The sequence below is a fragment of the Sinocyclocheilus grahami genome, unplaced genomic scaffold (assembly GCF_001515645.1).
Source record: "Sinocyclocheilus grahami isolate Dianchi unplaced genomic scaffold, SAMN03320097.WGS_v1.1 scaffold1664.1, whole genome shotgun sequence".
NCBI lineage: Eukaryota > Metazoa > Chordata > Actinopteri > Cypriniformes > Cyprinidae > Sinocyclocheilus > Sinocyclocheilus grahami.
Genome location: NW_015506843.1, coordinates 107726 through 123488, shown reverse-complemented (window position 1 = coordinate 123488; position 15763 = coordinate 107726). Strand labels below are relative to the sequence as shown.

General features: G+C 38.5%; 1 protein-coding gene across 1 annotated transcript in view; it reads right to left on the bottom strand.

Annotated features, from left to right (window-relative positions):
- Positions 1-15763, bottom strand: part of LOC107571870 (epsin-3-like) — a 22333-nt gene that overhangs the window by 5978 nt on the left and 592 nt on the right. Inside the window, exons 2-8 of the mRNA XM_016258254.1 lie at positions 14669-14708; positions 12773-12876; positions 3603-3689; positions 3413-3530; positions 1067-1246; positions 710-835; positions 394-624 (exon numbers count right to left, since the gene is read on the bottom strand). Of these exons, the coding sequence (XP_016113740.1) occupies positions 394-624; positions 710-835; positions 1067-1246; positions 3413-3530; positions 3603-3689; positions 12773-12876; positions 14669-14708 (886 nt within the window). The remainder of the gene's footprint in view (positions 1-393; positions 625-709; positions 836-1066; positions 1247-3412; positions 3531-3602; positions 3690-12772; positions 12877-14668; positions 14709-15763) is intronic.

Here is a 15763-nt window from a genome sequence, read left to right as displayed (position 1 = left end):
TTTAAAACAAAATGTTCTTCTTTAAAATATACTGACAAAATGTAGATTTTCTCATTAAAGCAACTTTGTAAAACAACTCTTTTTATCACTATTTACTCAATGCTGAAAAGGTGAACGTTAAGAAAACAAATAAAATATATTATGTATTATATCTGATAAAAAAAGACATTCAAAAAGCTTTTTTTTATATATAAAATGCAAGTCATGATGACCTGCAAAATATGCTAATTGTTCTTTTAAGGTCTAAATTAAATTGTAAGGAGTGATTTTGCACTGGAAATGTAAGTGCTTAAGAGTACTCAGTTTGAAATAAAAGTATTTGGCTTCAAAAGCATTTAAGAAAAATATAAATTCCCCAAAATAATAAGCGTGTCTGAGTGTGTGTTTTCCTACCTGACAGGAAGGGGTTTTTGCTCTTGACCGGTGGGTTGGTGGGAATGAGCGTGTCCAGGTTGACGAGGGAGGCAGCAGTGGGGCCGAGGAACGCCTCAGGGGTCCGGCACTGTCTAGGGCTCACTGCGTCCAGAGGAGGCCCAAGACGAGAGAGGTCAAAGGTCTCTGGACTGTCATTTCCCCGTCCGTTCACTTGAACACCAGCCACCAACTCACCGAACTGATCGGCATCTGAAATGAGAGATGTGAATGAGCTTCAGCTTGACTCAGAGAGGAAAACGATTGTGAAGAGGGTCTGGTTTGGTGTGATGAGGACCTGCAGGACTCTCACAGCGAGGACTGAACACTTGGTTTGGCTCCACCTGCTCCACTATAGGCTCCTCCCCCTCCACTATAAGCTCCTCCTCCTCTGGAATAGTAAATGGGTCCTTCACACTCGACACTGGAATGAAGTGCAATGAATCTGGAGATGGATCTCTAGCGCTACAAATATTTACTTATTTAAAGTGAAAAATTGTGCCTATCTTCTTGCAATTTCAAGTTTCAAATAAATAATAACGTCAAGATATAAACCCGCAATTCTGAGAAAAAAGTTTTCGCGAGTTTGAGATAAAAAGTCACAATTACAAATCAAAATGCATCTCACTTTGGTTTTTAACATGAGGTGTTGTACCTGGTCGCGCTGGGCTCCTCCATCTAGCTTTTTCATCTATGTTAGAGGTGGAGTTTGAAGGCGGGGCATCCCAGGGGTCAGGAGGTGATTGGTGGGTTCCCCATGGGTGGGCGGGGCTACTGGAGGAAGAGCGGGCCGTCCAGGGACTATCAGTCACCGGGTTACTAGACTTAACTACAGCTGAATCAAACAACCAAATCAAAATACATCCGCACAAAGAATCCTTGAATATTTTTGTCTTACAGTTGAGTTAAAATATCGAAAAACCCCCCCAAAACAAAATGTATTTTTTTGATATCTTTATGTTCTACCATGAAATGTGGTTCAAATAATCAGTCAGTTGCTATTTCAATGTTTATAGAAATATTTAAACAATGCAGAAACAACGTTTAATGCTAAATAGTTTAAACCAGTTAACGAAACACTAATAAATCAATGTTGAAATTTTAACATTTTTTACATTTAAATAAAAAAACCTAAAGAAGCGCTCACACTGTGACCGCAAGATAATGTAAAGATATTTTTACTTGACCAATGTTCGAAATGCGGTTGAAATAATGTCAGTTGTTGTTTCAATGTTGATACAAATTTGTTGAAACAACATTTAATGGCAAATAGTTTTAGAAGGTTTACAAAATATTGATGAATCAACTTTCTAACAACATTTTAACAAGATCTATATGAAAAATAAGACGTTTATTTGAAAAAAAAAAAAAAAAACATCAGTGCACTGCCAAAAAGTATTTTTGTCTTACTTCTCAAATACAAAGTCTAAAAATCCTTAAAACACAATACATTTTTGGGATACGCTTATTTTGACCTTTTTACTTTTTAAGAACAAATCAACATCTATAACATTGATTAACCCATGAATGAATGATGAAATTGTGACTGGGAAGTCAAAAAAGACTAAATAAACTAATTAAAAAGTTTTTTTTCTCTAGTTTTACAGTTTACATAATTTTTAGATATTTTACTTGACCAACCGTCTACGTTGAAATGTGGTGGAAATAATCTCAGATAATGTCAGTTTCAGTGTAGATAAAAACATTAAAACTATGTTTATTGCTAAATAGATTTAAAGGGTTAACAAAACACTGATACATGAAAGTTGTACATTTTAAAGTACATTTTACTTGACTGACATTCTACGTTGAAACGTGTTTGAAATAATGTCAGTTGTTGCTTGAACACTGATCAAAATGCTGAAACAATGTTAAATATTAATGTTAAAATGTTTAACGTTAAAAGGTTATCAAAATACTAATAAATCATCATTTGTAGAAGTGTTCGCACTGTGACCGCAAGATATATGCAGTGATGTTGAGGCATCGCAAACTCTTATTATAACTGATGGACTGTGATTCACAGTACTGAGAGCGCTCATCACTGACCGACAGACTCCCAGGGGTCAGAGTTCACGGAGCAGGTGGGCGGGGCGTCCCAGGGGTCGTCGCTGACCTGCGCGGCAGTTTTTACTTGACCAATGTTCGAAATGCGGTTGAAATAATGTCAGTTGTTGTTTCAATGTTGATACAAATTTGTTGAAACAACATTTAATGGCAAATAGTTTTAGAAGGTTTACAAAATATTGATGAATCAACTTTCTAACAACATTTTAACAAGATCTATATGAAAAATAAGACGTTTATTTGAAAAAAAAAAAAAAAAACATCAGTGCACTGCCAAAAAGTATTTTTGTCTTACTTCTCAAATACAAAGTCTAAAAATCCTTAAAACACAATACATTTTTGGGATACGCTTATTTTGACCTTTTTACTTTTTAAGAACAAATCAACATCTATAACATTGATTAACCCATGAATGAATGATGAAATTGTGACTGGGAAGTCAAAAAAGACTAAATAAACTAATTAAAAAGTTTTTTTTCTCTAGTTTTACAGTTTACATAATTTTTAGATATTTTACTTGACCAACCGTCTACGTTGAAATGTGGTGGAAATAATCTCAGATAATGTCAGTTTCAGTGTAGATAAAAACATTAAAACTATGTTTATTGCTAAATAGATTTAAAGGGTTAACAAAACACTGATACATGAAAGTTGTACATTTTAAAGTACATTTTACTTGACTGACATTCTACGTTGAAACGTGTTTGAAATAATGTCAGTTGTTGCTTGAACACTGATCAAAACGCTGAAACAATGTTAAATATTAATGTTAAAATGTTTAACGTTAAAAGGTTATCAAAATACTAATAAATCATCATTTGTAGAAGTGTTCGCACTGTGACCGCAAGATATATGCAGTGATGTTGAGGCATCGCAAACTCTTATTATAACTGATGGACTGTGATTCACAGTACTGAGAGCGCTCATCACTGACCGACAGACTCCCAGGGGTCAGAGTTCACGGAGCAGGTGGGCGGGGCGTCCCAGGGGTCGTCGCTGACCTGCGCGGCAGGCGTGGGACCGAATATATCCACCAGATCGATCATGGCCGACTGCGAGAGGAAATCAACGGTGAGCCGCTCTGAAGATCAGCAGATCATGCAGGTGTTGAGTGTCTCTCTCACCTCTGAAGGCCGCGGGTCTCGCTCGCCCTTACTCTCCTCCAGGGCCTCCTGCAGAGGAGCGTCGTCCCCCTGATGGCTGCACTGCTCCTTCAGGAGACAAAACAAGCTCAGCACCTGAAGCTGAAGCCGATGCTGTTCATTAGTGCAAGGATTAATTAGGATGAAAAGAGCAGGAGGTTAATAAGCTCCGTGACATTCACAGGACATCCACAGACAACACTGCAGGAGAAATACCGCTAGAGATTAGAGAAGAAATAGTTAGTACAAGCTAGACAAAGAAGTTAAAACGTGCAAAATACCGAAAAAAAGATAGAAATTGTAAAGGTTAAAAATCCGTCTTAATAGTTTAATCCAGTGCTTCTCAAGCTTTTTGACTGAAGGGCCCACGGTGGCCAACATATTGGCTTGTTTTTATTTAGATATTGGCTAACTTTTTTATTAACAGGAACACTAGGAGTATTGATATATTATGTAATATTGTATTAAAATAATCAACTATGATTCATTTTGTGACTTGAGAAGTTTCAAGAACTGCATGCTCTTCAATTAAAAGAAACAGTTATTGTGAGGGGGAAGTATTTTTTTGTATAATTTATTATTTTGATTATATTATAATGATACTGTCAGTCTTTTGGACCCGTTTTGCCCCCGTAGTTCTTCCTGTGTTTCCTTATATGGTCTTTTTCCTGTTCTTGTTTAGTTTGATTGCTTTATGATTCCTTGCACCTGTGTTGAGTTCCTTATTATCCTGTGTATATAAGTTCCTGTTTGCTCTGTGTTCCTTTGTCGGATCTACTCGTTAGTTACGTGTGTTTGTGCTTTTCCTATGTTGGATTATTCCCCTGCGTTTTCATCATTAAAGACAATTAAAGTTTATTCATGCCTCCCACGTGCTTCCAGCAAGACACACGTGACAGAAGATCCGACCAAACAAGATGACTGCAGCTGAAGACAGGCTTTGGTGTCTGCGGCAGGGTGGTCGGGAGTTGGAGAGGTAAGTAGAGGAGTTCCTAGAGCTCTCCAACCAGGTGATCTGGTTCGACGCCGCTCTATGTGTCTGTTTTTGGCTGGGGCTGGATGATGACGTAATTGGCTGCGATCTTCCCACGTAGTTTTCCCCTGATCGAGTTGGTTAATCATGTCCTTTATTTAAATGGTGTAAGTCTCAAAGTAGAAGAGGTTCAGAGCGATCATCATCCAAGCCCTCCCGAGAAGCACCGGGCCTCGCCAGCTCACCCCTCGCCAGGACCCTCCACATACCTGGCCAAATGTTCCGACCACCCATCTCCTCCCAGCACCATCTCTGTCCTCAGCCTAGAAACGCCGGCCATGCCGTTGTCAAGTCCGCCCGCCGCGGCTCCCACAAGCCTGCCGGCCGCTCCTGAGTCAAGTTCGCCGTGTGGGGGGCTCCAGCCCCAGAGCTCACTCCCGTGTGTGGGCTCCATCCCCAGAGCTCACTCCCGTGTGTGGGCTCCATCCCCAGAGCTCGCTCCCGTGTGAGCTCCATCCCCAGAGCTCGCTCCAGTGTGGGCTTCATCCCCAGAGCTCGCTCCAGTGTGGGCTCCATCCCCAGAGCTCGCTCCAGTGTCAGCCCCAGCCCCAGAGCTCGCTCCAGTGTCAGCCCCAGCCCCAGAGCTCACTCCAGTGTTAGCCCCAGCCCTCGCTCCAGTGTCGGCTCCAGCCCCAGAGCTCACTCCCGTGTGGGCTCCATCCCCAGAGCTCACTCCAGTGTCGGCTCCAGCCCCAGAGCTCGCTCCCGTGTGGGCTCCATCCCCAGATCTCGCTCCAGTATCAGCCCCAGCCCCAGCCCCAGAGCTCGCTCCAGTGTCAGCTCCATCCCCAGAGCTCGCTCCCGTGTTAGCCCCAGCCCCAGAGCTCGCTCCCGTGTGGGCTCCAGCCCCAGAGCTCGCTCCCGTGCGGGCTCCAGCCCCAGAGCTCGCTCCCGTGTGGGCTCCATCCACAGAGCTCGCTCCCGTGTGGGCTCCATCCCCAGAGCTCGCTCCAGTGTCGGCTCCAGCCCCAGAGCTCGCTCCCGTGTGGGCTCCTGTTCCCGAGTTTAGCCTACTCTGGGCTCCACATCCCGAGTTCAGCCCAGAGAGGGCTACAGTCCTTGAGTTTAGCCCAGAGAGGGTTCCAGTCCCCAAGTTTAGCCCAGAGAGGGTTCCAGTCGCCGAGTTTAGCCCAGAGAGAGCTCCAGTCCCCGAGTCTAACCCAGAAAGGGCTCCAGTCCCCGTGTCCAGACCAAAGAGGGCTCCAGTCCCCGAATACCGTCCAGGGAGGGCTCCTGCTCCAATGCCTGGCTCATGGAGGGCCTCTAGAGCCTCTTTTTTTGGGGGGAGGCTATAAAGCTCCCTGCTCCACAATGGCCCCCTGAGCTCCTTGATCCGCCCTGGAGGCCTCCCGTGTCTCCATCCTGTACCAGCCTCCAGGGCGCACACCCCCCGTCCCCGATGGATATATTACGGCACGGGATGGTCCTTCCGGGAGGGGGGGAGTTATGTCAGTCTTTTGGACCCGTTTTGCCCCCGTAGTTCTTCCTGTGTTTCCTTATATGGTCTTTTTCCTGTTCTTGTTTAGTTTGATTGCTTTATGATTCATTGCACCTGTGGTGAGTTCCTTATTATCTTGTGTGTATAAGTTCCTGTTTGCTCTGTGTTCCTTTGTCGGATCTACTCGTTAGTTACGGTTGTTTGTGACAGTTAAAGTTTATTCATGCATCCCATGTGCTTCCAGCAAGACACACCGTGACAGATACATATTTTTACGTTATAATTGTATATAAAATGCGTTTTAGTTTAAATTTTAATTGTGTTTTTTAGCACTTTAATTTAGAGTTAGACTATTATAATACATTAACAATAATGAAACAAATAATTATTAATTAACAAATAATAATTTAACAAACAATTATGTTTTATATTTTTACTTTTTATATTATACTATTATAATATTTATTATGATATTATAATATGGCATATTAGATTAATATGCAATACTATACATTTACATAATATACATTTCTGTTTTTATGCGGGTTTTTTTGTATTTTAATTTGGAGTTTGACTGTTTCAATATATTAATATGATTTTATTAATTTAATAAAAAATATTTCCCCCTTGATTTCAAGAACTCTGTTATTCAATTAGAAACAACAGTTATTGAGGGGGAAAAAAAGTATTTGTTAATTATAATTCATTATTTTTGGTTTTTATTTTAATATAATGCATATTGTAATATTATATATGGACAAAATTTCAGTTCACGTTTTTTTTTTTTTCTTTCGAATTAATAGTTTGAATGTTTGAGGCGTCCAGGGTGAGAATCCTGAAACACACGGCGGTTCCTCGGATACCTGCGCAGAGCTACAGGACGTCCTGGTGCGTCTCCATGACAACAGCTGAGCGACACAGCGAGCGGCAGGCAGTGATTGGCTGCTGTGGAGGGGCGTGTCTGCGGTGGATTTGGGTTAATTAGGGTTATTTTCAGCAGCGCGTGCGGTTTCTGCTCCTCCACTGCATCCTGTAGGAACGCAAATATTCCTGAAACAGCATCAAAACTCCTCCTGCTCGTCTTTCTTCTCACGTTTCCTACTCTGTGCTTATGGAGCGTTGCACACACACACTCGACCGGCTCGTGTCATGGGGATTCAGAGACAGAAACGCTCCGGCTGCTGCATGCTGGGAATTAAACCACTCTCAAACACCACAGAAACTGAAGGCACACAGGATAATTTACAGTTCATTTAGGAAACCGTCTACTGTAAAGAAGAGAGAGAGTGTGTCAGGATTATTACTGTACACTACAGTTAACAAACCTAAAGTTAGTATGTTAAAAAAATAAATGTTATCAATTGTACTATAATAAAATATTAATAATAAATGAAATAATTATAAAATGATAAATAAAGTAAATGTAAACTATATGTAAGATCAAAATTGAAAATGCATATATATTTTAAGAAACCTAACAATGACCTAATATAATTGTAATATAATAACATATATCATAATATAATAAAAGTTATAAGTTACACTACACTATAAATAGACGCTGAAGCGGCTGAGATCGGTCGCTTGTTCACAGTGTAGTATTTCCTGTACAGTGAATGGCTCGAAGTGCACAATGTAGGTGATAGGGAACGATTCAGACAGTGTAAATATGTTTTCGATTGGGGCAAATGAGGTCTGGTTTCACGTTCTTTCACGTGAACCGCGGCAGCACACACAGTCTGATCCGGACTTTGGCTCCGGTCCAGAGACAAAATCGCACGGAGCGGATCATATGCGCGAATCAGCATATATTAAAACCCTCATCCGTCCCTCGGTTCATTTTGACCCAAAAAGTTTTTTTCTTTTAATTCTAAAAATTTCTTTACTTTTGTTACACTTGCACCGAGAATAAAACAAAACAGATTTGAGTGGATTCAAGGCGTTTAAATGGGTGTATTAAAAAAAAGTAACAAAAGTGTCCCTCGCGGGTCATTTTGACCCGCACAGGAATGAATGGAATTTACGAGAAAACTGCATTTTTCATTACATTTGATTTTTTTATATATACAAAATCTGAGACAATCCAGTAAAGATTTATACCCAAACAAAGGGCTGAGACTACAGAATATCCCCAATGCAGAAACAACTCACATGCACACACGCACACTAGGGGTTGCACCGACTAATCGACTAGTCAACTTCAATGGTCTGCCATGACGCTTTAAGCTTGACGTCGACTAGTCGCTGGTCCTATAGAGGGTGCAACAGGATAAGAAATCTTTGAAGGACTTCCATATTTACACTCCGTTTCCAAACAGTTTAAATGACAAATAAATGCATATTCTGAAAGCGCTCCACAAGACATGTGTGATTATATTACTGAATGCTCGAAATTGAATGGGAGAATGCACGTTTAAACTGCTTATTGTACAGGTAAGTTAATCACCATTATAATCTAATGCGCAGCTGCACTGTAACGCACACACATAGGCTACAGACAGTAGCGCGTACATCACGCGCACAGAATCATTCAGCGCGGAAAAGTATTTTCAACACTGTTCTGTGATTTTTTCAATAAAATAGCTTAGAAACTGAAAAGTTCAAGCATATATTTCTTAATAACTAAATCCCACAGCTTCACTACTAGTAGAGAGACGCTGCCAGGTAGAATTAATTCACACACGCAATCGCTCTCACTAATGCATTCATATTAATGTAATCTTTACTGTGCTACTTCATCTGTATCTGATTTAGAACGAGCAGAAATCTGTGAGAAATATAACGACCCAAAGACAAAAGAACTGATAAAAAAGCTGTTATAGGAGCAATAGCCGTGTGGGCAGCGCTGTGTCATATGCCATAGCTGTGCACAAGCTGTTTATCACAGCTCCAGACTTATTTGTTCATTAATGACGTCATCAGCGACTAGTCGACTTCGACTCGACTTTCATCACATAAAAGTTCAACCCCTAACGCACACACACATGCACAACACACACACGGTACACACACTCTCATAGAACACATTGTAATATTTTTCATGTTTCTGCTGTGATATGACTGTCATTTTTCCTTTTTTTTTTTACTTAACACAGTTAGATTTGAGTGATGTGGTGGAGACCAAATGAGTTTATATCATATTTATATATTTAAAAATATATTATATATTTATTTCATTTTTTATGAAATTGCATGAATTTACATGTTTAGGTTATAATTCAGTTAGATTTTATTTATTTATTTTTACAAAATGTGAACTTTGTAATGTTTCAATATATATTTTAATCCATAAACAACCAAATTGAAGCTTTTAGATGATCTAATTTCTGTATGTTGATTATCTGTTTCACTTGTTTTGCTCAGTTAAAAATCTCCATAGGGTTCTATAGGCCCCTCTAGTGGCTGTAACCATAAAATGCAATTTTATGTAATTTTTCCCCACCAGATGGCATCAGAAACACTCAGTGACTCAATTCCAAGGCCATCTGTTGGTTTTTGATGAAACAGTACTGAAATTGTGTCTTTCTATGTTTTGGTACACACACTCTCATAGAACACATTGTAATATTTTTCATGTTTCTTCTGGGATATGACTGTCATTTTCCCTTTTTTTTTTTTACTTAACACAGTTAGATTTGAGTGATGTGGTGGAGACCAAATGAGTTTATATCATATTTATATATTTAAAAATATATTATATATTTATTTCATTTTTTATGAAATTGCATGAATATACGTGTTTAGGTTATAATTCAGTTAGATTTTATTTATTTATTTTTACAAAATATGAACTTTGTAATGTTTCAATATATATTTTAATCCATAAACAACCAAATTGAAGCTTTTAGATGATCTAATTTCTGTATGTTGATTATCTGTTTCACTTGTTTTGCTCAGTTAAAAATCTCCATAGGGTTCTATAGGCCCCTCTAGTGGCTGTAACCATAAAATGCAATTTTATGTAATTTTTCCCCACCAGATGGCATCAGAAACACTCAGTGACTCAATTCCAAGGCCATCTGTTGGTTTTTGATGAAACAGTACTGAAATTGTGTCTTTCTATGTTTTTGTTTTTTGGTGAAATAATGTACAAAAACATTGAAGCTTTTAGATGATCTAATTTCTGTATGTTGATTATCTGTTTCACTTGTTTTGCTCAGTTAAAAATCTCCATAGGGTTCTATAGGCCCCTCTAGTGGCTGTAACCATAAAATGCAATTTTATGTAATTTTTCCCCACCAGATGGCATCAGAAACACTCAGTGACTCAATTCCAAGGCCATCTGTTGTTTTTTGATGAAACAGTACTGAAATTGTGTCTTTCTATGTTTTTGTTTTTTGGTGAAATAATGTACAAAAACTGCTTATGTTTTCTTAAAAATATACAGAATAAAAGGTAAATATGATAAAAAATCACCAAAAAATAATAGAAAAACCTACATAAAAAAGTAGAAAAAACAAATATATAAAAATGTTCCAATATAAGCTTTCTTGACCAAAAATAAAATTTGTGTCATTTTTGACCTTCGGGTCATTTTGACCCGCGAGGGACACTTTTGTTATAGGTTCGGGAGGGACGGATGAGGGTTAAACACTTTTACAACTACACAGCCTCAGCATGATTATGATCACTATTTTGTTTTACTAAGAGTTTCATTTTGAATCTAGGGGGTAATCTATTAGACTGTGGCTGTCAAATGCGGCTTTACCGAGCTCAACGGCTCTGGCCCGAGCAGATATAAACAAAACGCTATTGGCTATTTTTAAAAGGGGGCGGGGCTGCTCGATATGTCCCGCCCTCTCTTCCTGTTTCAGTTGAAATGACGTCACCATATAGAATAATGCTGCGTGTTTCAAGGACCTTTAATTTTGAGACCCCGCCCTTCCCCCGTATAATAACCGGTTCTCATGCGGAGATGTGTTGATGTGTGCGCGTGTCTGTGTGGAAGCCTACAGTTTTCGAAATGAGGAGGGAATATTACTGTTACTGTATTTAGTTTATATCATATTTATATATTTAAAAATATATTATATATTTATTTCATTTTTTATGAAATTGCATGAATATACGTGTTTAGGTTATAATTCAGTTAGATTTTATTTATTTATTTTTACAAAATATGAACTTTGTAATGTTTCAATATATATTTTAATCCATAAACAACCAAATTGAAGCTTTTAGATGATCTAATTTCTGTATGTTGATTATCTGTTTCACTTGTTTTGCTCAGTTAAAAATCTCCATAGGGTTCTATAGGCCCCTCTAGTGGCTGTAACCATAAAATGCAATTTTATGTAATTTTTCCCCACCAGATGGCATCAGAAACACTCAGTGACTCAATTCCAAGGCCATCTGTTGGTTTTTGATGAAACAGTACTGAAATTGTGTCTTTCTATGTTTTTGTTTTTTGGTGAAATAATGTACAAAAACTGCTTATGTTTTCTTAAAAATATCCAGAATAAAAGGTAAATATGATAAAAAAAATCACCAAAAAATAATAGAAAAACCTACATAAAAAAGTAGAAAAAACAAATATATAAAAATGTTCCAATATAAGCTTTCTTGACCAAAAATAAAATTTGTGTCATTTTTGACCTTCGGGTCATTTTGACCCGCGAGGGACACTTTTGTTATAGGTTCGGGAGGGACGGATGAGGGTTAAACACTTTTACAACTACACAGCCTCAGCATGATTATGATCACTATTTTGTTTTACTAAGAGTTTCATTTTGAATCTAGGGGGTAATCTATTAGACTGTGGCTGTCAAATGCGGCTTTACTGAGCTCAACGGCTCTGGCCCGAGCAGATATAAACAAAACGCTATTGGCTATTTTTAAAAGGGGGCGGGGCTGCTCGATATGTCCCGCCCTCTCTTCCTGTTTCAGTTGAAATGACGTCACCATATAGAATAATGCTGCGTGTTTCAAGGACCTTTAATTTTGAGACCCCGCCCTTCCCCCGTATAATAACCGGTTCTCATGCGGAGATGTGTTGATGTGTGCGCGTGTCTGTGTGGAAGCCTACAGTTTTCGAAATGAGGAGGGAATATTACTGTTACTGTATTTATTAGTTTTCTGTTTCAGGTATGATTCTGTAGCTATGTCCATATGTACAGTTTACACTGTAATGAGGCTTGCAAACTCTCGGTCTGTTTTAAAACTAAAAGACGGAAAACAGACGTTTTCTCATGCTGAGAGATAAGCAGATGTATGTGTGTGAGAAAATATCATATATGGTGTTAAAAAAATAGATGACACAGCAGATAAGAGCTCCTATTCTCTGTTTTTATTTAAGCTCCATTAGATGAGGCATGTTCGGGACATTCTCTTGCCGTTTACTGTTGCTGTCAGGAACTATTTTTTAGTGGAAGGACAGCATTTAACGAACTTGCTTCAAAAAATATCATTTCAATACATACATTTTTGGTTTTCATATTTTTTTATTGTGTGGTAACCGTTTTATAAAAGCAATAAGGTGCTCGAGGCCGTGCTGTATCATGAATAAATCACAGCTGAAGGGGATGCAGTGACTCCGCTTCGAGTCGTGCCTAACAACGCCCTTCAGCCGTGATTTATTCACGATACAGCATGGCCTCGAGCACCTTATTGCTTACATAAAATATAAATAATAAAATGCATAATATGAAATAAAAAGGAGTATGTTTGAATGCGTGTATGTACCTCTCTGCTCATGGCCAGCGCCAGCTGCAGCTGCAGCTCTTCTTCTCCGCTCGTCTGCGGTCGAGTTTGCTCCAGATCAGACGCTCGGGGAGACGAGGAGGATGCTGACGGACAGACAGATCATTCATCTTTATATTTGTGTGAGATACATATGATTGATGTTGCTCTGAGGGGCTCTAATACCATCATAATCCATCATCATCATCATCATCTCACTACAGATTTGATTATACTGTCAGTGTGTGTGTGTGTGTGTGTGTGCCACGGCCTCATTAGACTACAAACACTCGAGCACATGGCAGCAGCAGCTGTGATGAGACTCGTCAATGCAAAGAAAACCACTAATCGCATCGCTTTATTATTACCTATGATGAATATGGGAATATCACTTTCAGACAAAAAATAACTAACTCTCGGTCTGTTTTAAAACTAAAAGACGGAAAACAGACGTTTTCTCATGCTGAGAGATAAGCAGATGTATGTGTGTGAGAAAATATCATATATGGTGTTAAAAAAATAGATGACACAGCAGATAAGAGCTCCTATTCTCTGTTTTTATTTAAGCTCCATTAGATGAGGCATGTTCGGGACATTCTCTTGCCGTTTACTGTTGCTGTCAGGAACTATTTTTTAGTGGAAGGACAGCATTTAACGAACTTGCTTCAAAAAATATCATTTCAATACATACATTTTTGGTTTTCATATTTTTTTATTGTGTGGTAACCGTTTTATAAAAGCAATAAGGTGCTCGAGGCCGTGCTGTATCATGAATAAATCACAGCTGAAGGGGATGCAGTGACTCCGCTTCGAGTCGTGCCTAACAACGCCCTTCAGCCGTGATTTATTCACGATACAGCATGGCCTCGAGCACCTTATTGCTTACATAAAATATAAATAATAAAATGCATAATATGAAATAAAAAGGAGTATGTTTGAATGCGTGTATGTACCTCTCTGCTCATGGCCAGCGCCAGCTGCAGCTGCAGCTCTTCTTCTCCGCTCGTCTGCGGTCGAGTTTGCTCCAGATCAGACGCTCGGGGAGACGAGGAGGATGCTGACGGACAGAAAGATCATTCATCTTTATATATGTGTGAGATACATATGATTGATGTTGCTCTGAGGGGCTCTAATACCATCATCATCATCATCATCATCTCACTACAGATTTGATTATACTGTCAGTGTGTGTGTGTGTGTGTGCCACGGCCTCATTAGACTACAAACACTCGAGCACATGGCAGCAGCAGCTGTGATGAGACTCGTCAGTGCAAAGAAAACCACTATGCAGTGACTCCGCTTCGAGTCGTGCCTAACAACGCCCTTCAGCCGTGATTTATTCACGATACAGCATGGCCTCGAGCACCTTATTGCTTACATAAAATATAAATAATAAAATGCATAATATGAAATAAAAAGGAGTATGTTTGAATGCGTGTATGTACCTCTCTGCTCATGGCCAGCGCCAGCTGCAGCTGCAGCTCTTCTTCTCCGCTCGTCTGCGGTCGAGTTTGCTCCAGATCAGACGCTCGGGGAGACGAGGAGGATGCTGACGGACAGACAGATCATTCATCTTTATATTTGTGTGAGATACATATGATTGATGTTGCTCTGAGGGGCTCTAATACCATCATAATCCATCATCATCATCATCATCTCACTACAGATTTGATTATACTGTCAGTGTGTGTGTGTGTGTGTGCCACGGCCTCATTAGACTACAAACACTCGAGCACATGGCAGCAGCAGCTGTGATGAGACTCGTCAGTGCAAAGAAAACCACTAATCGCATCGCTTTATTATTACCTATGATGAATATGGGAATATCACTTTCAGACAAAAAATAACTAATAAATAGTCTGGGAGTGACATCCTAAACATTTTTACACACACACACACACATTAACGTCTTAGCCAGATAGTCCAGCAGCGTCAGCGCCTGAGCACAGACACACCGACGATCACTGATCACTAACACCAGAGTACAGCTTCTCAGAGCTTCTTCAGAGACTCTGCTGTCCAGAAAAATAGGTTAGGCTTACAGCTTCCTCTGGTAGTTTACGAGAAACTAAAATAACTTAAATAATTACATTTCAGGAATCCCATTTTAAGAGCTGAATGTTTTTCAGGGTTTTGACCAATTAATTTACACTTTTTTTCTATTCGTTTAGTTTACTAGATTAGGGTTAAGGAATTCTTTTTTTTTTTACTCAGTTTCTACTAGATAAAAAAATGTTGGAGGTTGGCATAACTGAAAAGCTGCATATTATGTACGGTATAAAACATTTTTAAAATGTAAATCATATTTTTAATTAAAACTAAAATTTTAATTTTCATAAAAATTTATAACATGTTCTTGATTTTCCCCACATATAGAGTTTTTTTTTTATTAGGCTAAAAACTAACTAATCCCTAATTTAAAAAAATAAAAATAAAACTTTAAAATTAGGCTAGAAATCCCTAATTAGAAATAAACTCGGAAAAAAAACACATTTTGGTAAATTAGGCTAGAAATAACTTATAGAAATCTCTACATAGACTAGAAGTAAACTAGAAATCACACACATTTTCTTTTTTGAAAAATCAAATGAAACTAAAAATAAACCAAAAAAAATTGTTTTAATTAGGCTTAAAATCGTTTGAAATCATTAATAAGACTAGAAATAAACTACAATTAAAAAAAAAAAAAAGTGATTTTTGTTAGGCTAGAAATCGTTAATAAGAATAGAAAAAAACTAGAAATGAAATTCAAATAACACTTCTTGAAAATTAGGCTAGAAATCCCTAATTAGACTAGAAAAAAGAAATAAACTAAAAATAAAACTTTTTAGAATTAGGCTAGAAATCTCTAATTAGACTAGAAAAAAAGAAATAAACTAAGCGATTTTTGTTAGGCTAGAAATCGCTAATAAGAATAGAAAAAAAACTAGAAATGAAATACAAATAACACTTCTTGAAAATTAGGCTAGAAATCTCTAATTAGACTAGAAAAAA